This window comes from Chamaea fasciata, unplaced genomic scaffold (genome assembly GCF_029207755.1).
Source record: "Chamaea fasciata isolate MVZ Bird 193981 ecotype frontalis unplaced genomic scaffold, bChaFas1.0.hap1 SCAF_14, whole genome shotgun sequence".
Taxonomy (NCBI): domain Eukaryota; kingdom Metazoa; phylum Chordata; class Aves; order Passeriformes; family Sylviidae; genus Chamaea; species Chamaea fasciata.
The window spans coordinates 1883418-1907039 of NW_027094099.1; the positions used below are offsets into that span (position 1 = coordinate 1883418).

The 23622-nt window shown below is 56.8% G+C and overlaps 4 protein-coding genes across 8 annotated transcripts; 3 read left to right on the top strand and 1 right to left on the bottom strand.

Moving 5' to 3' along the window:
• The first annotated feature begins 31 nt into the window (after positions 1–31).
• On the top strand, positions 32–3632 carry FAM219B (family with sequence similarity 219 member B). The gene is made up of 6 exons (XM_066195988.1): positions 32–128; positions 1530–1632; positions 1886–1970; positions 2314–2391; positions 2664–2712; positions 2864–3632. Exons 1-6 carry the CDS (start codon positions 39–41, stop codon positions 3020–3022), a joined length of 564 nt encoding a protein of 187 aa, XP_066052085.1. The 5' UTR covers positions 32–38; the 3' UTR covers positions 3023–3632.
• A 72-nt stretch (positions 3633–3704) lies between these two features.
• On the bottom strand, positions 3705–7588 carry MPI (mannose phosphate isomerase). 2 transcript variants are annotated; one of them, XM_066195985.1, is made up of 8 exons: positions 7565–7588; positions 6457–6584; positions 5951–6151; positions 5728–5869; positions 5282–5464; positions 4998–5171; positions 4684–4892; positions 3705–4330 (listed from the first exon to the last, which is right to left on the bottom strand). In XM_066195985.1, exons 3-8 carry the CDS (start codon positions 6143–6145, stop codon positions 4112–4114), a joined length of 1122 nt encoding a protein of 373 aa, XP_066052082.1. In that variant the 5' UTR covers positions 6146–6151; positions 6457–6584; positions 7565–7588; the 3' UTR covers positions 3705–4111. The 2 variants fall into 2 exon arrangements, with proteins under 2 accessions (XP_066052082.1, XP_066052081.1); XM_066195984.1 differs by lacking the exon at positions 7565–7588 and adding an exon at positions 6875–6920.
• On the top strand, positions 7020–20036 carry SCAMP2 (secretory carrier membrane protein 2). The gene is made up of 9 exons (XM_066195987.1): positions 7020–7153; positions 12024–12104; positions 12606–12692; positions 13400–13517; positions 14166–14294; positions 14714–14873; positions 15372–15473; positions 17429–17546; positions 18612–20036. The coding sequence occupies exons 1-9, from the start codon at positions 7097–7099 to the stop codon at positions 18756–18758; spliced, it is 999 nt and encodes a 332-aa protein (XP_066052084.1). The 5' UTR covers positions 7020–7096; the 3' UTR covers positions 18759–20036.
• A 175-nt stretch (positions 20037–20211) lies between these two features.
• ULK3 (unc-51 like kinase 3) lies at positions 20212–23455 on the top strand. Of its 4 annotated transcripts, XM_066196534.1 has the most exons (16): positions 20212–20382; positions 20614–20754; positions 20934–21054; positions 21158–21262; positions 21342–21485; positions 21578–21660; positions 21731–21886; positions 21961–22066; positions 22189–22229; positions 22319–22421; positions 22533–22597; positions 22702–22780; positions 22864–22904; positions 22986–23033; positions 23112–23166; positions 23352–23455. In XM_066196534.1, exons 1-16 carry the CDS (start codon positions 20281–20283, stop codon positions 23366–23368), a joined length of 1407 nt encoding a protein of 468 aa, XP_066052631.1. In that variant the 5' UTR covers positions 20212–20280; the 3' UTR covers positions 23369–23455. The 4 variants fall into 4 exon arrangements, 2 of the variants coding, with proteins under 2 accessions (XP_066052631.1, XP_066052632.1); XM_066196535.1 differs by lacking the exon at positions 23352–23455 and having other exon boundaries at positions 22517–22597; positions 22683–22780; XR_010723041.1 differs by lacking the exons at positions 22986–23033; positions 23112–23166; positions 23352–23455 and having other exon boundaries at positions 22517–22597.
• The last annotated feature ends 167 nt before the right edge of the window (positions 23456–23622 follow it).

Sequence of the window (23622 nt, forward strand, 5' to 3'; positions counted from 1 at the left end):
ATTGGCGGGCGGGCCGCGGGGCGGGGCCAGGGGCGGCCATGGCGACGGGCGGCGGGGGAGCCGCGGCAGGTCCAGGTCCCGGTCCCGGTCCCGCTGCCAGCGGAGCCGGCGGCCGGGGGGGCCCGGGGGTACGTGCCGTGTACGGGCGATGTACGGGCGTGCTGGGGCTGCGGGGCTGGGCGGGGAGCGTGGGGCTGTGTGGGGTGTCTGCATGGGGGTTATGGGGCTAAGGAGAGCGTGGGGCAGTATAGGGGTGGGATGGAGCTGCGGTATGTCCGTGGGGCAGTGTGGGGTGTGTGCACAGGGTTATGGGGCTGGGGGTATCTGTAGGGCAGTATGGGATGTGTGCACAGGGGTTATGGGGCTGGGATATGGTCGTGGGGCAGTGTGGGGTGTGTGCACAGGGTTATGGAGCTGGGATATGTCCGTGGGGCAGTGTGGGATGTGTGCACAGGGGTTATAGGGCTGGGGTATATCCGTGGGGCAGTGTGGGGTGTGTGCACAGGGGTTATGGGGCTGGGGTATATCCGTGGGGCGGTGTGGGGTGTGTGCACAGGGGTTATGGGGCTGGGATATGGTCGTGGGGCAGTGTGGGGTGTGTGCACAGGGTTATGGGGCTGGGATATGGTCGTGGGGCAGTGTGGGGTGTGTGCACAGGGGTTATGGGGCTGGGATATGGTCGTGGGGCAGTGTGGGGTGTGTGCACAGGGGTTATGGGGCTGGGGGTATGTCCGTGGGGCAGTGTGGGGGTGCAGTATAGGAGCAGTACAATGGGCGAGTTCATCTTTCAGAGTTGCAGACATGGAGGCACAGTATGCATTGTATAAATATAAAAATATAAATAAATAAACATATGTGCACACACGCAGGTGCATCAGCTGGCCGGGAGGGGTATGGCACATCCAGAGGGATTTGGGGGGCCACTGCCTACCTGGTTATTCCCAGGATAAAGCTCTGTCCTGCTAATTCTGGTTTAAGACACTGAGGCTAATCCTGGCTGTGCTCTCCAATCACCATCCCAAGTCCTTTGCCTTGTTCCTTTAATTCCACGTCCTTCCTGTGCCAAGTCTCCCTGATGTTCCCTCTCTTTTCTTCATTATTTCTTGTGTTTGTGGAGGTTTTTTTCCTCCCCTTTGCCATTAGGAGTGTTGGTCCTCCTTGACAATAACTGGATAAAAGGAGAAACTTGAAAGGCTCAAACCCCAAAATTAAAATATGCAATCCTTACATTTGTGTTTGATTAAGCTCTCAGTAAATCTCCTCCACCACCTTTTCCCCAGTATTGCTGCAGCCAGGCTTGCACAGGAACTGATGGTGACTACCTGTGCTTTTTAGCATCACCATTTCCAAATAATCCTTTCATCTGCTAACAGATCTGCTTATCCCTTTTCCCTCCCCAGCCGACCTGGGGACAGATTTCCCTGCTGACCTTGAGCTCCCAGGAACGATCAGATGCCCCAAGATGACTCTGCTTTACTTCATCCCCATGGAGAGATGCTAAATGCTTCTTCCACTCTTTTTTTTTTTAGCTGATTTGGGCTGAAAAGAAGAGGCTGAACAAAGGGACAGATGTGGTGGAGAAAAGGGGTCCATACATCATGAGCAAACCTCCCTCCATTCAGGCCAAGCTGAGTAAGTGATGCTTGATGGACTCTGCCAGGATTTTGGGCATTATTTCCACCTCTCTCCCAGAGCTGGAGTTACCAAAAGCCCTTTTATTCCTTGGTGGGATAAAACCTTTTTAAAATCCCATTGAGATGCCTTTGGAAAGCACTGAACTGTGCCCACGCTCACCTGCAACACCCTCCTCACTCATTCCCCGAAAGAATAAACCCTTTGGGAGCACTTGGGAATTTTTCTCCCTGTCCCTGTGCTTGACTTTCAGAGAGGCAGCGGGAGCTGGCAAAGGCAGCGCTGCGGAGGCAGGGGCTGCTGGGGGCACCCACTGCCCAGAAACCAACTCCTAAAAGGTCTGATCTCCTCTGCCTGTTTTCAAAATGTATTTTTCATTTGTCTTGGGGAGACTGGGAAACTCGGAGGATTAAAAATAAAGAGTTTGGGACCTTGTTCTGCTGGCTCTGTTTAGCCAGGAACATCCAGTATAATAAAACATACTGCTTTTCTCTTTATTTTGGGAATGATTTGGTGGTATGGATTTATTTGGGTATCCTGGGGTTTAGCTGGTGGTGGCCCTGGATAGTGCCTGAGTGGGAAGGAGTGGGATTCCTGACCTGGCTCCTCAGCCTGTCAGCTCCATGGATGTGTTTCCACATAAAACATCTGTGCTGGTCTCACTCCTCTGTTTTCTCGCAGGACTGTGAAGTTCAACAAGGGCTACACAGCGCTCAGCCAGACAGCTGATGAAAACCTGGTCTCCCTCGACTCAGACAGGTGAATATCCCAGGACTTTTGGGTAAATAGCCCATGATTTTGAGGGAGGGGATGCTCCCAGATGGCGTTTTGGGGGGAAGGTTGATTTTCCTTGTCACGTGTAGAACATCCCTGATGGCACTGGGCACCTCAGAACAGCAAAACCCTCCTGTTGTCCCAGATTTCAAATATCCCTTGAGGTTACACTGCCAGCTCCTTTTTTCGCCCCAAATCCCCCTTATCTGCATCCTAAAGACCCCGTTTCCTGGCCAGCTCTTTCTCTTCCCCCTTAGTGACGGGGAGCCAGGATCCAGGTGTTCCTCAGGATACTCCTCCGCTGAGGCAAGTGTGGGGCTTTGACTCTGACCCTGTGGGGTCCCCAGGGCTCCCTCGTTCCCCTGACCCCTGGAGGCTCTGGCTAGGGGCTGGAAGCATCACCCCACAGAGCGTGGATGTGTGTCCATCCCGCAGAGCCCTGCTTTGTCCCCCGCAGCAGGTGACCCAGGACCTGAGCCGGCAGCTGCTGCAGGATGGTTACCACCTCGACGAGGTCCCTGATGATGAAGACCTGGATCTCATCCCCCCAAAACCCGCCGCCTCCTCTTCTTGCCCCTGTTGTTTTGGAGAAAATCTCTCCTGCGTGATCCAGTAACTGCACAAGAACAGGTCAAAATCCAGCACTTTCTTTGTCCCGTGGGATGGCTGGTGGGTGTCCGGGCCCCACGCCACGACGGCGACACAAGGACTGCACAATGCTGCTCATGGCAGAGACCGAGTGACCCCAAAAGACTTCTCCTCACACTCAGCAATATTGGGGGAGGTGACACAGTGACATTTTGGTGACCTGGATGGGGCCTGGCACTTGGCTGGGGTGGGAAGGGAGGACAGGCAGAGCCTGGCACCTCCACAGGGGTATAAAGGGAAGGGTTTGGGAGTTTCTGGGGTTGGAGCTAATGGCTTATTCCCATTCTCCTCAATGCTGCTTTGATGCAGGTGAGGCACAGCCCAGGCCCCCCGTCCCAGCTCCAAACAGGGCTTGGATTTGGGGGGCTGGAGAGCCTCCCTGCTGCAAACCATAAACGCTGCCTTAAACCATGGTCCTGCTCTATGACATAGAGGACAATCAGCTTCTTATACAGAAACCTTATTTAAGTATTTCATGTCAAGAGACATGAACTGGTTGAGTGAGGGGCATGTTTGTTTGTTTTTGTATTTTACTTGTAAAAGGGAGCACTCAATAAACTGGATCTCATTACTCAGAAGGGGTGCTGGTGCTGCAAGGGGGACTCCTCTATTTTCCCTCATCACATTTTACTCCTTTCCTGTGCCTGAGGAGCAACGAGAGGGGTGAGTCACAGCCAGTGTTGGGGGAATGCTGGAGCTGCTCCCAGCGTCCCCTTCACCACACTGCCCTTCGCCAGGGACAAAGTCACCTCTTTATTCACAGCAGCAGAGGCTCTCCCGCTCCACCACCCCCACACGCAGCCCCCTTTTACAGCCAGGGAAGGGTGACACTGGCTGCCACCAGCCAGCCTTGGGAAGAGCCCACCAGAAGCAGCAGAAAGCCTCAGCCTGCCCTGCTCTGTGCCACATCCAAGGAGTCGCTCCATGGAATTGCTCTTTCTATCCATCAGGGCTGGTTTTGGGGATTTAACAGGTGGAGGGGAAAACTTTCAAGCCTACACCAGTTTCTATCTACTCAAACATGGAGTGATGTGGAGGAAGTGTTCCCGGGTCCTGCTCAGAGGAGGCAGCAGGCTCGGAAGAGCAGCATCCCGTCGGGCGAGGAGAGGTGGAGGGAGATGCTCTCGTTGGCCGAGATGAAGAGCACGGAGCCACGGTGCAGGGACATCTCGGAGGCTGCGGCTGTGGAGGTGCCCACGGCTGTCCCTTGGATCACCAGCAAGATGCTGGCAGAGTCCATGGCAGAGATGAGGTACAGCTTGATGGAGGCAGGGATCTGCCAAGGGAAATGTCACTGTGGCTGGAGTCTCCCTCAGCTTTCCTCCCTGGAGAGCTGGAAGGGGGTTGCCCCCATTCCCACCCCTTTGCTGTGCCTGCAGCAGTCCAAGCCCAGGGACCTCAGCTTGGCTCACGACACCTAAGACCTCTTCCTGGTTCTCCCACTGCCCAGAGCTGCTGGAAAAGGTGAACAAGCTCCAGGCAGAGGGAACAGGGCAGGTATAAAGAGACCAGCAGCACCCCAAGCATCCCTCCCTCCTTGCCAGGACACTGATTGCAAAGGAGAGCGAGCCCCATCCAGCGCTGGAGCGTCCCACCTGGTGTCCCCAACTCGGATCTGTCATCGCTTACCTCTATCCTCATGATGGCAAAGTCTGGCACGGGTGGGTCGTAGAGGTAGACGTAGGGATCGAGCTGGCTCTGCGCCGCCGGGAAGATCTTGGAGCTGCTGGGTGCTGGTGTGTAGTTGAGCATCTCACACAAGGTGAGCACATCGATGAACTTGGGGGTGAGCCCGGCACGCACCGTGTTATCCGAGCACGCCATGATCTCCACGCAGTCTGCAAGGACAAGGCAGCGCTGTCAACCCACCCCAGCCCCTCCTCCTGTCCCCACGGCCAGCCCTTGCAGGATGCTGGGGTAGGAGAGCCCCCCCTGACGCTCACCTCCGTGCAGGTAGGCGTGGGGCTCGTTGGCTCCCAGGAACATGGCCTCCCCTGCCTCCAGCCTCACCAAGTTCAGGAAATAAATGGTGAAGCAGCCGATGTCCCCCGGGTACTGGGAGTGCAGCCGCAGCAGCAGGTCCCCGTTGCTCCCTGACGTGTCCTTCCCTTCCGCCGCTGCGCGGGAAGAGACCGGGCCCAACATGGGGAAGGGGCTGGGGGTGCCCCAGCCTCTCCCCTAAACACAGCCCCCCGAACGGGTTTGGGGTGCCACAGCCAGGACCCACCTTCCTGGGAGATCCTCTTCACCAGCATGTTCAGCTGGTCCACGAAGAACTTCTTCTCGCTCTTCATGAGGCGGGTGAAGCACACACGGAGGGCGGCCGAGACCCCGCGGGGGTCGTCGCTCCCGCTGCGCTCCAGCTGCTCCGCTGCCACCTCCCCGATCAGTGCCCGGAGCTCGGGGACATCTGCGGGGCCAGCCCCCATCAGAGCCAGTCCCCCAGCCCAGGGGAGCACAGTCGCCATCGCCACACCAAATCCCAACCCTGGGGAGCGCTGCCCTCACCCTGAACTCCATCCCAAGGGACCTCAGCCCCCATCCACACCCCAAACCCTAACCCAAGGGAGCACGGCCACCATCCCCACCCTGAACTCCATCCCAAGGGAGCACCATCCCCACCCCAACGCCCATCCCCACTCCAGGGGCTGACCATGCACCCTCCATCCTTACTCTGGAGGAAGGAGACAATCTCCTCCACAGGCCGGAAGCCACACAAGCCCTCGAAGCAGGTGAGGGCGATGGCCAATTCGGGCTTGTGGTTGGCATCGGGATAGTGCTCAGGGAACTGGGCATGGAGCTTCGCTGCCAGCTCCTGGAGAGAGGGGAAAGGAGCTGGGTGACCTCCCCATGGATACGGGGTCTGGCCGGGCTGCCCATCCGGGGCTCTGCCTACCTTGTTGGGGTGCGCCTGGACGGACAGGGCGGTGTTGACAGACAGCACCTTGAACAGGAAGGGGAGGTGTCCCTGGAAGGCGTCCTTCACCTTAGCCCCCAGGCAGGCGGGGTTGTCGGCGATCCACTGGCCCAGGGTCTTTTGGGGGATGCGGTTATCCCGGATGAGGGCATCGCCCCGGGGGTGTGTGCCCATCCACAGCTGCGAGACACAGACAGACAGCGGCACCCTGAGCCGGGCAGCAGACACGGATGACTTGGGCTTTTCTAGAGGCTGCCTGGCCCCAGAGGTGATCCCTGGCAGCTCCCTCGGGGGCTGAGTCATGCCGGGTTTCCCTCCCAAGTTCCCTCCCTGTTCCCAGGGGACACGGGACAGCTGGGGGTCAGCAGCACGTCCTGGTAGGACACAGGACGGTGAGAGCCACGGCCACAGGGTGGGATGAATACACGGATGGACACACGGATGGGACGGAGACACGGACAGAATGCACATACAGACACACTCACCTCAGCGTAGGGCTGCTCAGGCTGGATCTGGACCAGCGGGTCACCACTGGCCACCAGCTTGGCCACCTCGCTCTCCAAGCCCACCTTCCCCCAGGCATAGTTCTGCACCACGCAGGAGAGGGGGAACACTGCGGGAGGGAAGCCAAGTGTTAGCAGGGCACAGAAAGAACCCCCTAAAATCCTTCCGGACACCCACAAAGCCCCCGGGGCAGGGTGAGAGGGTCTCAGGGAGGGAGAGGACCACGGGCTCGGGAGGGCAGACTGTCTGGGGGGACGATTTTCAACCATCACACGGCGATCTGGGAGTGCTCGGGCTGGGGGCCCTCCGCCCCGTGGCCCTGGAGGGGGATCCCCGTGGCCCCCATGCCCAGGGCCCCCATCCCCGTGGCGGGCGGTGGGTGCCCGGCGCCCCGCTCACCCCGGATCTCCGCCATGGCTCGGCCGGGCGGGGCCTGCCCCCCTCCCCTCCCCCCACACCCCCCGATGAACGCCGCCGTGACGTCACTCGGCCACGCCCAGCGGGTTAACCCCGCGCCGGCCGTACGCGCCGCCGTGACGTCACGCGGCTCCCGGTCACGCGGGTGCCCCGGAAGCGCCAGGAGCGGCGGCGGCGGGAGCGGAGCAGGAGCGGACCGCGCCCATGTCGGGCTTCGACACCAACCCGTTCGCCGACCCGGTGGACATCAACCCTTTCCAGGTGGGCACCGGGCGCGGGCGGCCCCACCTGGCGCGGCCCTTCCCGGCCGGGCCCCCCCCCTTGCCCCGCACGCCGGGACGTGGCACTGAGTGAAGCGCCGCGGGCCAATGGCGGGGCCGCTCCTCCGCGTCTCGACCAATCAGAGGGAGGGGGCGGGACCGGCGGGGCGTGAGGCGGCCGCGACCCTCGGCCCTGAGGGCGGCCTGGGATCCCGTGCCTGAAACCCCGGCCGGACCGGGCGTCCCGCTCCCTGCACCCCGTCTGCCCGGGGCCCAGGGTCCCATCTCTTCTCTGTATCCCCGAGCGGCCAGGGGTCCCGTACCCCGTCCGCAGCTCCCCGCCGGTCACCCCCCAGCGCTGTGCCCGTCCCGGGGTCCCTCCCGCTCAGTCCCGGCCCGGGCTGCTCCTCACCTCGAGGAGGGCTCTCCCGCCGCTCTCTCCCCTTCCCTCGCCTCGCCAGGCAGTGCGGAGAGGGTTTGCTGCCTCTCAGGATGCACAGCGGCTGGGGATGACTATTCTGAGATCTTATTAAAAATAATCCACCGCTGGAGCTCTCTCGGCCGTGCTGCATGGTGGCCTGGTTGTCCGCTGGGTCTCTCTGGTTCTGTTTTTTAAGGCGCTTCGGCGCTTAAAAGTGAGTTCCCAAGGCAAAGCTGTGGATTTTGTGGCTTAAAGCGGAGGATTCCTGTTAAGGTCACTGAGGACTTGGTCTGTGTTCGCTGGGATTAACCTCTGAAAATTGGGGTCATTTGTGCAGGGAGTTGGCCTGGAACAGCCTCTGGGCCATGGTGCCTGCGCAGTGGTGTGAGAATCGGTGTCTGGCCTTTGGCTCCCGCCTCTGAGCTCGGCCTCACCGCTGCTGCTTGGCTGGGATGTGATCCACGGCAAGGAGTGCTTTCCTGACCTTGGATTTCGGGCCCGAGCCAAACACAAATTGTTTGTTGATGAAGCTGAGCCTTTTGAGGAATCAGAGCGAAAAAATTCTTTCTCCCTCACTTTCATTTTAGCATGGTCTTGTGACTCCCAGGAATGGGAAGAGTTGGGATGATTGTGTTCCTCTGATATTTGTTCCGGGGGTGGAATATATTGCTGTTCATGGACATGGGATTTGTTGCTTCGGCTCTGAGGAAGTGAATATTCCTAGAATCACAGGTCGGTTTGGACTGGAAGGGAGATTAAAGCTCATCCAGTCCCACCCCCTGCCATGGGCAGGGACACTTTCCACTGTCCCAGGCTGCTCCAAGCCCCGGTGTCCAGCCTGGCCTGGGACTCTTTCAGGGATCTTGGGACAGCCACAACTTCTCTGGGCACCCTGTGCCAGGGCCAGCCCACCCTCACAGGGAAGAATCTTTTAATATCCAATCTAATCTTTGTCAGTTTGAAGCCATTCTCTGTTGTCCTGTCATTTCAGGCCCTTGTAAAAAGTCCGTCTCCAGCTTTCCTGTCATCTCCCTTCGGCTGCTTTGTGCACATTAAAGCTGCCCTGGTATCTGACAGAACAGGGCCATGCTCACTCTTTATTCACTGTTCAAACAAAAAAAAAAGGTTGAAGGTGATTTCCAGCCAGTAACTCCCGTGTCAGGCTCACTTCTTAACGAGGACTGACACATGTCCCGCCGTGGATTCCCCTGGGACAGCTCTTTGCAGCTCATCTGGTCCTTGTGGAAGATTCTGTATCCTCCTCTTGGGATTGCAAGTTTTTGTCCTACTTTTTAATTTTTTTTTTCCCAAGAAAAATCCCCCAGTCTCCAGCAGCTGATTGAGAGGAATTTTTGCCTGCTGCTTCCTGGAGCCTTGAAATCTCGTTGGTCTGTTTGAAATGGAATCCCAGCCTGTGGGACAGCCTGTTCCCTGCCAGGGGCTGGATCCAGGTGTTGGCTCTGTGCTGGGGTGGCCGTGTCCCACTGACACTCCCTGACATGCTCTGGGAGCAGCAGGAGCATCCTTACCCTCCCAGCCCGTGGATCTCTCTTACCACAGCACCGGGGTTGTTCCTGCTTGCTGGAGCTCCCAGTTCAGTGCCTCATCCTCCTCAAATCCTGACGTGACCAGGATTTCTGCTTTTTCAGGAGACTTTGTTCCTGATGTTCGTTAAGCTTTGTGTAAAATAAGCTGCTTTGGTCCTGTTAAAAATATCTCTGGCTGCTCTCTTACTTATTGTAACCAGTTAATGAGAGATGATTAACTTCCTTCCTTTCTCTAGTAACCTGCTGGAAGTGGCAGCTGCCTCCAAAACTTTGATTCAAGCTTCAGACAGAGCTGGAAACTTCCATCTTTTTCAGAGATAACAGTGATAAAATCCTCAGGATTTCTCTCAGTGCATCTTCCAGGCAGTGGCAGCACTCTGGGTGTGCAGGACTGGTTTTATTTGGGGCAATACTGTGATATTTTGACAACTGTGTTGAGTTCCAGGTGATTCTAGGTTGAGCTCTTCTTTTTCCTTGATCTCATTTAGAGAGGCCTCTCATTTTGTTTCTTTAATCTGTGAGAACAGAAGGAAAAGAACAAATAGAATTTCTTGCACAAACCTGTTGTATCCAAACCTTTCAGCAGCGCGACATCAACTCTGTATTTGCATTAAGCCGTGTTTGAAAATAGTTTTAATATTTGTGGCAGTGCAGTTTGGTCAAGATGTGGAGTTGTTCTGTGCTGGGGGCATCTGAAGCCATGAAAAAACAACATCCCACATCCCTAGCACTTGAGGAAGCCATGGTTGGAAGGACAACAAATGGGATCTGTTCATGGCATCCCTCAGGTCGAGCCAGTCGTTGATTTGTGAGCATGAGCTTTGTGGCTGCACACGCTTGTTGTGGCTCCAAGCGGTTCTGAGTTAAATCCCTTTCTCCTGAGCCTTTCCAGGGCTTGTTTCAAGAGGGTCAGCTGCCTTTGGCTGTGTAGCTGGCAGAAAATAACTGTAAAACGTGAAGTTTGTGGGCAGCTCCTCGCTGATCTCTGCATTGCTGGTGCTCGCTCATCCCTCACTGTCTGCCCCGGGCTCACGGAAGCTGCTGCTCGTGTATCGCCCTCCGCTTTCCTTCCTGCCCTACCCAGGCATGTGTCCAAACACTTCAGCTTTGTTGCAAATTCCCTGCTCTTTGGGTTCCTATTTTAGACACGCTTGCACAATAGTAGGCGCGTTAAGCCAAGCTGCTGGGCCTTGGCCTTACAGCCTAATTAAGTGATTTTTTCAAAGCTGTGCAGTGAGATGAGAGCTTGTCTACCTTGGGAATCAAACTGTGGTGCAAATGAAGCCATGGTGCTGCTCTCCCTGCCCTTGGAGAGCCTCCAGCTTTCTTTTGGGTGCAGATGAACCATGGGAAGTAAAACGTGTGCTTTCCAGTGGTGCTGTAGCATTTCTCCTCATTCCCGAGCACTCTCCTCCCAGCCTGACCACACAGGCTCTCCGGAGGGTTATGGTGTTTTCCCTTTCCACTTCCCACACCTTGAAGGGAGTTTCTCTTCCTTGTGCAGTTGTTTTCTGCTGGACTTTAGTCCAGCTGGGGCTCGTGTGCTCCGGACTAAAGGGTTTGTGCTGATGTGCAGCACTGTCATGGGAGGGGAAGCGTAAACTTGTGCTGACAGCCCTTATCTCTGCACAGCTGAAGCTTCCAGAGGAGTCAGGAGTGAAATAAAAGCACGTTTTATCTCCAGCATGGCAGTCCTGCTGCTTCTTCCCACTTTTTGCAGCCCTTCCTCGCTGGGGAGTTGAACTTCCCTGAGCAGCATCCGAGACTCTGCGATGCCTCAGCCTGGGGTGATTCACAAACGAGTGTGACCTGTTGGTGGGGAGTGCCTGCCATGCAGGAGCTGTGGAGTTACTCATTAACTGCTCTGTGTGGATCCTGCTCAGCAGAAGGCTGCGCTAGAACCCCGGGAATGGCTCCAGAGGGATTTTCCTCCGTGCTCCGGCTCCCTCAGCCCCGGCACAGCCTCAGTTCCTTCTCACCCCGTGAAGCACCGAATTAGAAGGGCTGGTCTGGACACACGAGGTGCTGAGGGAGGGAGAAGAAGCCACTTTTTATTTTCTGACCCACACCCTGCTCTCGGGTTGCCAGGCAGGAGGATTTCTGAGTTCAAAAAGGCCCTTGTTTCTGGAATAACTGGGGAGAGAGTGCTCCACAGGGCAACATCTGGTTGCCCAAGAGGAATCTCTGTAGAAAAGAGGAGATAAAAACAGCTGCATGCATTGCAGGTGAGGGGAGAGAGGTGCTCTGAGGTGCAGAGAGCCTGTTTTTAAACATCAGAGGATTTGATGGAGACGAGTGGGAGGTGCTGTGAGTAGAAGTGAGAGCTGTTATGCCAGCAGCATTAAAACCTCCTAAAATAATTGGTGTCACACCTCCAGCTCAATTTTCCTGAGTGTTTCACTTAATCCAGAGCAGTCATTGGCATTTTAGCTTGCTGGCATCTCTCAGCCAGGATCAGCTGTATCTCATTTTGTGTGGCTCCATTCTTGCTTTGTGAGGCCCAGCGACATCCTGACCATGGGTGGATGAATCCAAATCCCCGGAAATTAGGAATAACTTGCTGTAGGTGAGCCGAAGTAACCTGCACAAAGCATTCCTATGCCAAAAGCATGTTGTGGTTGTTCAGACATCCCTCTTGGCTGAACGGGAGATTATTTCTGCTCACAAGTCTTGCCTTGCTGGTAGTCATCTCCTTGGATATTTAAATTCCATGCCAGCCAGGTCCATCTCCTGGTGGCAGGGATGTGTTTCACCCCCTCGAATTCCCAGCTAACAAGCAGACGGAAAGCAGGCAGCATGGGTAAGATGGACCTGATGTTCTTGAAGGCCTTTTCCAAACTGAACAATTCAGTGGTGGTACCCCATATCCAATGCTGATTTATCCTTGTGCTCTCTCCCTCCAGGACCCCTCAGTGACACAGCTCACAAACACCAGCCAGAGTGGCTTGGATGAATTCAACCCCTTTTCCGAGAGCTCCCAGCTGGTATGTGCCACATGTCTTTGTGCTCTGTGTACCTGGTGGTGGTTTTACTGGGGTAGAAGGTCCCTTCATAGGTGCAGCTTAAAAAACGAGCAGTTCACAGCTGATTTCCCCGTGGATGTGGCTCATGGCATGCAGGAGCGGGCAATTGCTCCTGCACTGGAGCTGTAATAAGCTCCCAGCTGGAGCTCTCCGCTCGCATGGAACAGCTCCTCTCCAGCTGGCTGCTGACTCCCAGGGAAGCCCCATGAAGTGTGAAGGGGAAGATGGTTTGTGGCAGCACACAGCAGGATTTATTTGCTCCCTGGGCTGGGAGCTGAGCTGCCCTGGCGGTGCCATTGAGGGATGGCTGGGAGAGCCTCATCCTTATTCCCTGGCTGCTGCCATGAGCCAGGCGGGAGAAGGAGGGCAGGAAGCCCGAGATTTGTGCTTTAAACAATTCACCAAGAGCCGGGAGTGTTTCTCCTGCCATGTTTTTCCCTGGTTGCCTGTGGTCTCTTGCAGACAAATGCGGCGCGGACGACGCCAGCGCAGCCCTCGGGCCACTCGCAGCCGGCCGTGCTGCAGACATCCGTGGAGCCCACACCACAGGTACAGCCCCTCCCTGCTGTGCTCCCAGCCTCCTCGAGCTCCCAGGGCCTCTGGAGCACAGGATTCCCTGGGGTGGTGACTGGGAAGCTGCAGATGATCTTTTCAACTTGCATTTCCAAGGCAGATCGTTGTAGGGAATGCACATGTACAGTCCTTATATGTCCTTCCCTGTCCCTCTGGTGGCAGGGCTTATGTCCTGTTGGCTCTGGCTTCCCTCAGGAAATCCCAGAATGTATCCTGCTAATGCTTTTAGCTTAGCTCTGATGTCTGGTCAGACACGCTCAGTGCCAGGAGAATAAATGCAAGTCCCTGACTGCCAGGACCACCTCATCCAAAGATCTGAGGCTGCTGGGAGAAAGAACCATTTGTCAGAATACAAAACAGGTAGAAGAGATCCTTAAGAGGTGTGGTAGACAGCTGGGAAGGGAATTGTCCTGGTAAGCCCAGGAGCCCTGCTCACCACTCGGTTGTGAGGTGCTCAGAGCAGTGAGGTGAACTGTGAGGTAGAGGAAGCTGTGGATAAGCTCTTCCTCTCAGCCCTATCTTCCTGTAGGATAACTTGATTTTGTCCTCCAGTGGCAGAATCAAGGTGTCTGGGGCTGAGTTTTCATGTCACCCTGTGCCCTGCTTCCTTCCCAGCCTGGCACCTGGTGGTCCAGCACAGCCCAGGGCAAGGCTGACCTCTCTGGTCTCTGTCCCCTCCCCAGGCAGTGGCTGCAGCAGCACAGGCAGGGCTGCTCCAGCAGCAGGCAGAGCTAGAGAGGAAAGCAGCTGAGCTGGAGAAGAAGGAAAGAGAACTGCAGAGCCACGCAGCCAGCATCGACCGTGAGTACTGACCCCTGCCCAGGGCAGCCTGCATCGCTGGGTTTGCCAGGATTTCAGGAAAACTCCCTGTGGCAGCCCTTCTGGGACAGGGCATCCCACAGCTTCCAAGATGAGAAGGCAGCTCAGAGGTGGGATGCTGGAGGCCTGCTGTGGTGGGTCCCTGCCCTCAAGCAGCTGCATTTCACATCCAAAAGCTTTCCAGCACCCATCTGTTCCTGTGTCACAGCTGGTGAGTGACACTGCTGTGCTGAGGCTTCTCACGGAGAGCAGCAAAGCTCTTCTTCTCAGCCTCAACACTCTCTTAATCACAGGAACCCAGTATTTTTGCCCCTAATCTTGGTTTGAAGTGGCTGCATCTGGGCTTGCAGGGCTGAGTGATGGTGGCTGGGATGGCCCTTTGGCCAGTGCAGGGGAATTCTGCCTTCCTCGAGGGAAAACCCCTGCACGGGGCTGCTCTGCTAGCAGTTTATCCCATTCCTGCTGTGCTGCCTGCTCAGATGTAGGAACTGCCCGACCCCTGGGCTCTGCCAAGGCTTTGATGCATGAATTAAACAACAGCTGAATGGCTGCTTGGAAATTCTGGGGTGGGAATTAGTCTTTCAACGAGAGAAGAGCAAGTGAAGAGCTGCTCCTTCCTCCCTTCCACAGCGAGGCAGAACAACTGGCCACCTCTCCCCAGGAGGTGTCCCATCAAGCCGTGCTTCTATCAGGATTTTTCTGCAGACATCCCAGCTGACTACCAGCGGATATGCAAGATGCTCTATTACTTGTGGATGTGTAAGTAACGGTTTGAACTGCAGTCAGAATGCTTTTTTGAGGAGATTCTGTGTGAAAAGCTGAGCTGTGTCGCACGGTAAATGCTGTTGGTGTTGTCTACAAGGCTAAAATCTCATTTCCCTCCTTTCTTATGGAGGTAAATGTGAAGAACCCCAAGTTTATGCTCATTCATGACAGAATTTTAATTGTTTAATGGAGTCTTGAAAACCTATTTAAGATTTGGCTGTGAGCAGCAGGATCAGACGAGCTCCTTAGGTCAAGCTCTGTTTCCCTTCCAAGGGAGGCAGGGAAATTAGATGGCCCAAAGTCACCTTAATTTCTGCAGCTCTCCGTGTGTTCAGTGACAGAGACGTGAGGGATGCTTTGGAGTTTCCAAGAGCTTGCTGATGTTGTTTTTCTCTCTCTCCCACCCCCAACAGTGCATTCCGTCACCCTGCTCCTAAACCTGCTTGCTTGCCTGGCGTGGTTCTCAGTTGACACCAGCAGAGGAGTGGACTTTGGTCTCTCGATTCTGTGGTTAATTTTATTCACCCCTTGTGCCTTTCTCTGTTGGTACCGACCAATTTACAAGGCTTTCAGGCAAGTACTGTTTGTTTTTTTTTCTGTAACGGGGATGTATCTCTTCGTGGGAGGAGCTTTGGGTTTATCTGTTCCCATCGTGTATTGCCCGCAGGATTTTTCCAGCTCTTTGCATCATTAGATAAACCCAAACCACTATGTCACTAAACATATTAGATCTGTCTGATAGAACTTAATTACGGTGATCCTTTTTCATCCTGAAATCCAAGCCTAGGCAGACATAGGGTGCTTTTAATTCATTTTTTATTCACTTCATTAATTTCTGAGACGCTGTTTGGTACATTGATGTTGAGCACACTGCGTTTGTTGAGGGAGCTGCCTTGGGCATCTTGCACTGGGCAGAGTGCTGGATTTGCAGTGGACACGTTTGGGTGCCCGAATTCCTCCCCTCAGCAGCTCTTCCCTGGAGAAAGTTCACTGAAGCTGTTCCTCTCCTCTCAGAGCAGGGACTCAGTGCAGGGATCACGGGTTTCACTCCTGTTGCCATCTCTCCCGCAGGTCTGACAGCTCCTTCAGCTTCTTCGTCTTCTTTTTCATCTTCTTCTGCCAAATAGCAATCTACATCATCCAGGCTGTCGGAATTCCTGGCTGGGGAGACAGGTAAGCTTGGCTTCGCTGCCTGCTGTGTCACAGATCCCTTTTCTCACCAGGGCTGTGACTGGCAGGAGCTTTGGGGCCTGGTTCTGACAGCTGCCTGTTCTTCCTGCTGTGGTTTTCCTCTCTCAGCCCATGCACAGCCTCAGCAGGTCCCAGCTGCCTCCCTCCTCTGCTCTTCCCATCTTAATCTCAGTATGTGAAGGAGTGTGAGATGGGGAGATGTGAATTACTGGGTATTGGGAAGAAATCCTTCCCTGTGAGGGAGGTGAGGCCCTGACACAGGTTTCCCAGAGAAGCTGTGGCTGCCCCTGGACAGGGGTGAGTGTCCAAGGCCAGGTTGGACATTGGGGCTTGGAGCACCCTGGAATAGTGGAAGGTGTCCCTGCCCGTGGCAGGGGAGTGGAATGTGATGAGTTTTGAGGCCCCTTCCAACCCAAACCATTCTGTGATTCTGTGTGAACTCTTCCGTGCCTCTTCTGCTGCCTTTTCCCTCAGTCAGTACAGATCATATTTGCTCCTCTAGTGTGAGCCAGATCTGCCTTGTTTAAACTGGAGCCTTCCCTGACAGCAGTGTGGGGCTGAGGGACCTCTGACCTGAAATCTGGGTACTGCTCAGCCTGATACTGCTGCTACCACCCTGACCCTCTCCCCAAACTCTTCCTGAATGTCTCTGGAGCGTGTGGTTGGTGGGCTGAGATAGAGCGAGGCTAAAAGCCTCTCTGCTTCTCTCGGTGACATTGTCCAGAAGGGTGAGCCTGGGCTTCTGGAGTGAGTCCAGCAGCCTCGTGTCAGCAGCTGTGCCCTGCAGGGAGAGCACAGCCTTTCCTTTCGCCTTGCTGCCTTGGCTGCAGCTCCCATCCCGGAGTTAGGGAGCGCAGGGAAAAGGTTAGCAGCCCGTGGTGCTTCTCCCCGGGGGAAGCCTCCAGGTGGGAGCTGCTGTCTATTTTTGCTGCTGCCTGCAGAAGGGCTTGTGGGCAGAGCTGTCCCCGGCCTCCCCGCCGCTGCCTGAGTCACGGAGGGGTGGGGAGGGGGTTTAGTCTGGCTTGGAGAGGCTGCCTGGAGCTTTCTGCTCCGTTTCCTCCTGCCAGACAGCACGGATATTTTTGGCTGCAGTGCATGGTGTGCCTTTCCGCTTCCCTGTGCCTCAAGGAGCGGTGCCACACATCGGATGGGACCCGTCCCCTCCCTCCTGCTGGCACACGGCGTTCTTGGCTGAGCAGTTGGAAAGGTTCCTTTCTCCAGCACCCAGGAAGGTGTTCTGAGTGAGGTGTCTCATTATTTTCAGAACTCCTTGAGTTCTCCCTGCCCCTTCCTTCAACAGCTCCCGGTGTCTGTAACGTGGAATTGTGGAATCACAGAATGCTTTGGATTGGAAGGGACCCTAAGGCTCATCTCATCCATGGGCAGAGACACCTCCCACTATCCCAGATTGCTCCCAATCACCGTCCAACCTGGCCTGGGACACCTCCAGGAATGGAGCAGCCACAGCTGCTCTGGGCAACCTTTGCCAGGGTTTCACCACCCTTCCTGCCTCTTTCTCCTGCTCCCAACCCTTACATCCCTGTCAGGGTGACACTGTGGTCCAGGCTCCAGACCTGCCAGCTGATCTCTTCCAATTTAAGTGTCCCAGCCTATCTTTACCCCACTTGGCTGAATTTTGAGAAGGTGTCCATGGAAGTCACTGTTGGCGCCAAGGTTATTGATTTTGCTGCCTGAGGGGAGGGCACAGAGCTGGAATGTGGGTGGGGTGAGCACAGTCCTCCTCTAAAAATGTAAATGGAAACTCTATCCCCAAAACAAGGGCCTGGATGAACTCTGAGCTCCCATTTCCACAGCTGCTTGGTTTTGTACTCCCCTGTAACCTTCCCCTGGAGCACCTGTGGGTGCCTGTCCCCCCCCCGTGCTCCAGCTGTGCGGGAATGCTGTCCCTGCTCACCCCGCTCTCCTCTCCCTGGCAGCGGCTGGATCGCGGCGCTGTCGGAGGTGCACGGGAACCTGGCCGTGGGGGTGATCATGATGGTGGTGGCAGCGTTCTTCACGCTCTGCGCTGTCCTCTCCCTCTTCCTTCTCAAGCAGGTGAGTGCCTCGGGGGCCAGCAGAGCTCAGGCTGCTCCCAGGGATCCTGTGTTTGACACCTCCCTTCCCCCACCTGAAGGGAATGATGATGGGATCGGGGCACTGGTGGGTCAAGAGGTTGTAGTTAGTGTTTTTGCTTGTGCTTCTTGCATCGATGCCAAATTTCTTGGACACTTTTGAAGTGAGAAGTAGCCGCCTTTTGGAGTCATAGGATCATGAAATGATTTGGGAAGGGACCTTAGAGCTCACCTTAGCCCCTGCCAATGGCAGGGACACTTTCTACTATCTCAGGTTGCTCCAAGCCCTGTCCAACCTGGCCTGGAACATTTCCAGGGATCCAGGGGCAGCCACAGCTTCTCTGGGCAGCGTGTGCCAGGGCCTCACCACCTTCACAGAGACAGATTTTTTTCCTGATATCCCATCTAACCCTGTTAAGTTTTAAGGCAGTTTAGAACCATTGCCCCTTGTCGTGCCCAGGGCTGGCAGAGCAGAGGTGGCCATGGCTCTGTTCAGCATCCAGGGATTTTCAGTCACTGCTCCCACAGCGTTGTGAGGCTTTTGAAAGCCTGGTGGGATCCCAGTGAGTGCCTTCCCACTGATTACTAAACCCAACCCTCCTCCCTTCTGCCCGACAACAGCAGGGCTGGATTTCTGCAGGAACAGCAGAAATGGAGCCTGGGGCAAGGCAAGGACAGGCTGGACTGATCCTGTTTTTATTGGTACTTCCTTCTTTTCTCCTGCGTTTATCTTGAAGGAAATACCTGATGCTGTTGGCACCTTCAGGTCCTGCGCTCCAGTAAATACTGGGTGAAGTCTGAGCCATCACAGTGGGGGGAGGTTTGGGTCTGAAACCAGAGATTTTGCTGAGAACTCCGCATTTTTCAGCAAATGAAGGTCTGCTGAAATCTGCAGCATCCCGTGCTGGGAGCCATGGAGCCCCTGGCTCCAGCCCATCCTCTCCAGCTGTCGAGGGAGCTGGTTAGCCAAGGAAAAACGAGGTGTGTGCAGCAATCCCACAGCCACACGCTGATTTCATTGCCTCTCTCCCTCCCCTCTTGTTCCCAGGTGCATTCCCTGTATCGGCGCACAGGAGCCAGCTTCCAAAGGGCCCAGGAGGAGTTTTCCCAAGGCATCCTCACCAACAGGAGCTTCCAGAACGCAGCGGCCGGGGCGGCCTCCTCGGCTGCACAGAGTGCTTTCCGGGGAAACTAACCCTTGCCGGGAATTCCAGCCCTTCCCAGGAAAGCCAGCCCTCCCTGGGCTGCCTCCTTCTCGCTTCCTCTGCCCTCATCTCCCCAACCTTCATTTATTTTTATTTTTATTTTCTAAAAATGCACTTTTTGGGGGTACCATGTGAGCTCTGTGATGCGGACACTCCTGATGAGAAGAGGGGTTTTTTTTTAGCTTCAGTTGAGCTACGGTTTGGATGATTAGTTTTCCATGTCTTGTTTTAGGGTGTGGGGAAGATGGGGGAAGATATTCTCTGAGGCAAGTACTCCTCTCTCCAGGACCTTCCGAGTGTTTGTCTCTTCCTCCCCTCACTCTGTCTGTAGCAGGAAGATGAGGGGAAGCAGAATTTTTGATTTTACTCTCTCTCTTCTCTTGGCCTTTGCTACGAAGAATTTGATTATCTGCTGTTCTGGGAGGGTTTTGTAACGTGCATGTAGTTGATGTCGTTAATTTTAAGAACAGAAACTGTACTTTTGGTTTATTACACTCACATGATGCTGTATTTTGACCTCATAACTGCTGGGCTTCCTGAGAGCCGGAATAACATGGCACGAAGGAAAATCTGGGAGCAAGGGGGAGTGAGTGGGGGTTTGTATTTCCCCTGGTCCCCCCAGGGCACATCCCTTGCTTCCACGAGGATCCTGCAGGTGCCAGCCTCGGGCACGGAGAGGGGAAGAAGGGATCAGTGGAAGCTGAGTCTGCTCAGTGGCTTGAAACCAGGCGAGGTACAGGAAAAGGGATTTTGGTTTGGCTCCCAGCTCCAGGTTGGGGCAGACGACGATGCCGGGTCACGCAGTGCCTGTGACGCCCTTCTCCAACTAACCTTGAAGGAGTCTTTCTCCAGGGAAAGCTCCTCCCCGCCTTCCTCCTCACGAGTTTAATTTTTTTTTTTTAGCTGGGAAGGAACTGTTTTGATGTGTGTTCAGCTGCATCCCAAGATGGGATGTCCCTTGGGGCACGGGTGAGGCGCAGGGGTGGATGGGGGCAGATTCCCACCTCTCTCTCCTTCAGCCCCGTGTTTTGGCTGTCGGGGAGGGGGTTTCACGCGGATTTGGCTTTGTGGTGCCCCTTTGCCAGGTTGGGGGCTGTATTAGACCCCCATCCTGTGCTGGTGAGGGTCGGTGGGGGGGCGCTGGGATACAGAAATCGGTATTTTTACACCTTTTTCCTCCTGTGTTATTTGGTTTATTTCCCCCCTCCCGCGTCTGATCTTTTAATGTTTAAAAAATTATTAATAAAAAATTGTTCATGTGGTCCAGATACGGTGTCCGTGCCGGCGGGAGGGGGCGTGGCCATAGTGGGGGCGGGGCGGGCCAGGCACGGTGATTGGCATGTTGGGGGCGTGACCAATGCCGTAGGGGTGGGAAGGGGGCGTGGCTTGGTTCTACAATGAACGAAGGGGCGTGGTTTGTAGTCATTGGGGCGTGGCCTGAGCCGTGGCGCGCCGGGAAGGCGGAAGCGACTCCCGGGCCCCGAGTGCCGGGACCGGGGGTCCGGAGGGGCCATGGCCGGGGCCGGCTGGGCCCCACCGCGCCTCGACGAGTTCATCCTCACCGAGCCCCTCGGCTCCGGCACCTACGCCACCGTCTACAAGGCCTACAGGAAGGTAGGGCCGAGCCCGCCGCGGCGTTCGCCTTTTTGCTCCCCAATCTGCCCCCTCACTCCCGTGGGACCCCCATTTTCCAGTTCTCCGCATGGAGTACCGCCCCTATAGCCCCCGCTTGGCACCTGCCGCCCCCTTGCAGGGGTTCCTTCCCTCCCCACCCGGCGCGGGGGGGAGCAGCCCAGGGTGGCTGTTTGGGTGGGTGGCTCCAGCGTTGCCCCCCCTCCTCGGCAGAGGGACACGCGTGAGGTGGTGGCCATCAAGTGCGTCAACAAGAGGAGCTTGAACCGAGCGTCGGTGGAGAACCTGCTGACAGAGATCGAGATCCTCAAGACCATCCGCCATCCCAACATTGTGGAGCTCAAGGACTTCCAGGTGGGCTGGGGGCTTCCCGGGAGGCCTCTGAGCCAGAACTACTCTGGCTTGGATCCATCCCCGCTTCCCAAGGGTGTATCCGTGGGGCTCGGTGCCAGCAACTGGGCAAACTGGTCCGGGTGACCCTGTGTGAGTGGGACTGGCTGGGGTGGCACTGGTGCGGTTTTATTGCCTGGCAGTGGGACAGTGACCACATCTACCTGATCATGGAGTTCTGCGCTGGGGGGGACCTCTCCCGCTTCATCCGGACGCGCCGGATGCTCCCCGAGAAGGTGGCACGCGTATTCCTGCAGCAGCTCGGTGAGGACACCCCTCCTGGCTCCCACTCTGCCTCTGGTGGGGACCCTTCCCGAGGGTTTTGGGGTGCAGGGCTGTGCCATCATGTGCCCATCCACCCGCCCAGCCTGTGCCCTGAAGTTCCTCCATGACCACAACATCTCCCACCTGGACCTGAAGCCGCAGAACATCCTCCTGAGCACCCCGGAGAACCCCCAGCTGAAACTGGCAGGTCAGGGCAGCTCCCTGGGATGGGCTGGGAGGGGACAGCCCCTTTCTCCCTGTGCCCCCACGAGCTCTCTGCCCGGCAGATTTCGGCTTTGCTCAGTACATGTCCCCGTGGGATGAGAAGCACGTGCTGCGCGGCTCCCCGCTCTACATGGCCCCCGAGATGGTGTGCCGGCAGCACTACGACGCCCGCGTGGACCTGTGGTCGGTGGGCGTCATCCTTTATGGTGGGTTTGGCTTTTATGGCCCCGGGGGACTCTACTCAGGGCTGGTTTTCCCCCCTCTCCATCTCCCCCCGCTGCTCCTTTTCCCTCCACAGAAGCACTTTTTGGGAAGCCGCCCTTCGCTTCCCACTCCTTCGCCGAGCTGGAGGAGAAGATCCGCAGCGACCGGGCTGTGCAGGTGAAATGAGTGGGGTGGAGTTGGGGGGGTTCTCACAGCGGTCACTGGGCTCAGCCCCTTCCTTCCCCAGCTTCCCAGCAGGCCCCAGCTCTCTCTGGAATGCCGGGATCTCTTGGGACAGCTGCTGGAGAGGGACCCTCGGAAGCGCATCTCCTTCGAGTGCTTCTTTGCCCACCCCTTCGTGGACATGGAGCACATCCCCGGCCCCGAGAGCCTGGGCAAGGCGGTGAGCTGGGGCTGGGGGCTGCTCCCTGGGAACGGGGCTGTTCCAGGCCCTGAGACCCTCCTTGTGTCCTCCAGACTGACCTGGTGGTGGAGGCAGTGAGGAAGGACCAGGAGGGAGATGCCAAGGCCGCCTTCTCCCTCTACCGCAAAGCCCTGGAGTATTTTGTGCCAGCACTGCACTGTGAGTCCCCCCGGGGGTTATGTGGGGCCTGGGTGTGTTTTTGTGGGGGCAGCACTCCAGAGGAGGCCAGTTTTCAGCCCACCCACTCACCACCCCCTGTGTTTGGTTGTTCTCCCCCTCAGACGAAACCGATGCTCGGCGCAAAGAAGCCATCCGGGCCAAGGTGAGCAAAAACCCCTGGGGGGTTGGGGGCAGCACCCCCTTCCTCTGCACCCCATATCGGGGGTCTCCTCACCCCCAGAACGCCCACAGGTGAGGCAGTACATCTCCCGAGCAGAGGAGTTGAAGGTGTTGGTCACCTCCAGCAACAAGAACCTCCTGGAGAAAGGAAACCCGGCCAGAGAGCTCCTTAAAGGTAGTGATTTCTGAGCATCTCCCGGTGTTGGAGCTGGCAGGGGGTAGAGGCGGGATTTTGGGCTGAAGGGTGGAGGTTTTGGGCAATCCCCGTAGCCGTGTCCCCTTGCAGAGATGGCCAAGGACAAGCCTCGGCTCTGCGCCGCGCTGGAAGTGGCTTCGGCTGCCATCGCCAAGGTGAGGTGTGGCCTTGGGGCTCCCCTCAACCCCCGAGGGAAGGTGCAAACCTGGTGGAGAGGGGGCTGCTGCATCCCCCAGCCAGTCCTTGGCACCTCTTGCAGGAGGAGGAAGGCAGGGATGACAGCGATGCCCTGGAGCTGTACCAGCAGAGCTTGGGGGAGCTGCTGCTGCTCCTGGCTGGTGAGTTGGGACTTTGGCCGGGGTTTTAGGGCAGGGATGGGTCCTGCTCCCATCCTTCGTCCCATGTCTTGTTTCCCCCGCAGCGGAGCCGGCGGGGCGGCGGCGGGAGCTGCTCCATGCAGAGGTGAGTGCCAGCCCTGGGATATCCGGCTGTCCCCGGTGGCCTGGCTCCGGAGGGACTGTGTCCTCTCTCTCTCCCCACCAGATCCAGACCCTGATGGCCCGAGCCGAGTACCTGAAGGATCAAATCAAGGTATGATGAGTGAGGTGGGCTCCGGAGCATGCTGAGGGAGGATAAAGGCTGGAAAAGCAGCCCCCTCTCCCTTGGCAGATGCGGGAGGCACAATCCCTGGGCAAAGAGGCGCTGGCGGAGTCCGTCCGGAGCGGTGAGTCGCCCTTTTCCGAGGGCACTTGGGGAATATTCCTCCAGCTGCCACAGGCATGCGGATATCCCTGCCCGCGGCTGATCCCAGCCCCACACAGCCCCGGCTGCCCCCGGCACGGGCTCGTCCCCGCCCGGGAGCCCGCCTGGAGGGGAGGAGCCCGCTGAGTCCCGGTGTGTCCCGCACAGCCTGTACCTTGCAGTGACTCCCGGGAGCTGCCCAGCGGGACGCTGCTCACCGCCCTGCCACGAGACGCCGAGACGAGGCTTCTGTCCCCCCCAGCAGGGTGACACCTGGGGGGTCACCCTCGGGCTCCCAGCCCCGGGGGGACCTGTGGGGACATCTGCCCCTCTCCCGGGCACTGCCCCTTTCCCTTCCAGCCCTGCCTGGACCGTCTGCTGCCGCAGCCTCTCCTGCCACAGCGGGCGGGTTATTCCACTCTAATTCCCTCCGCTGGCT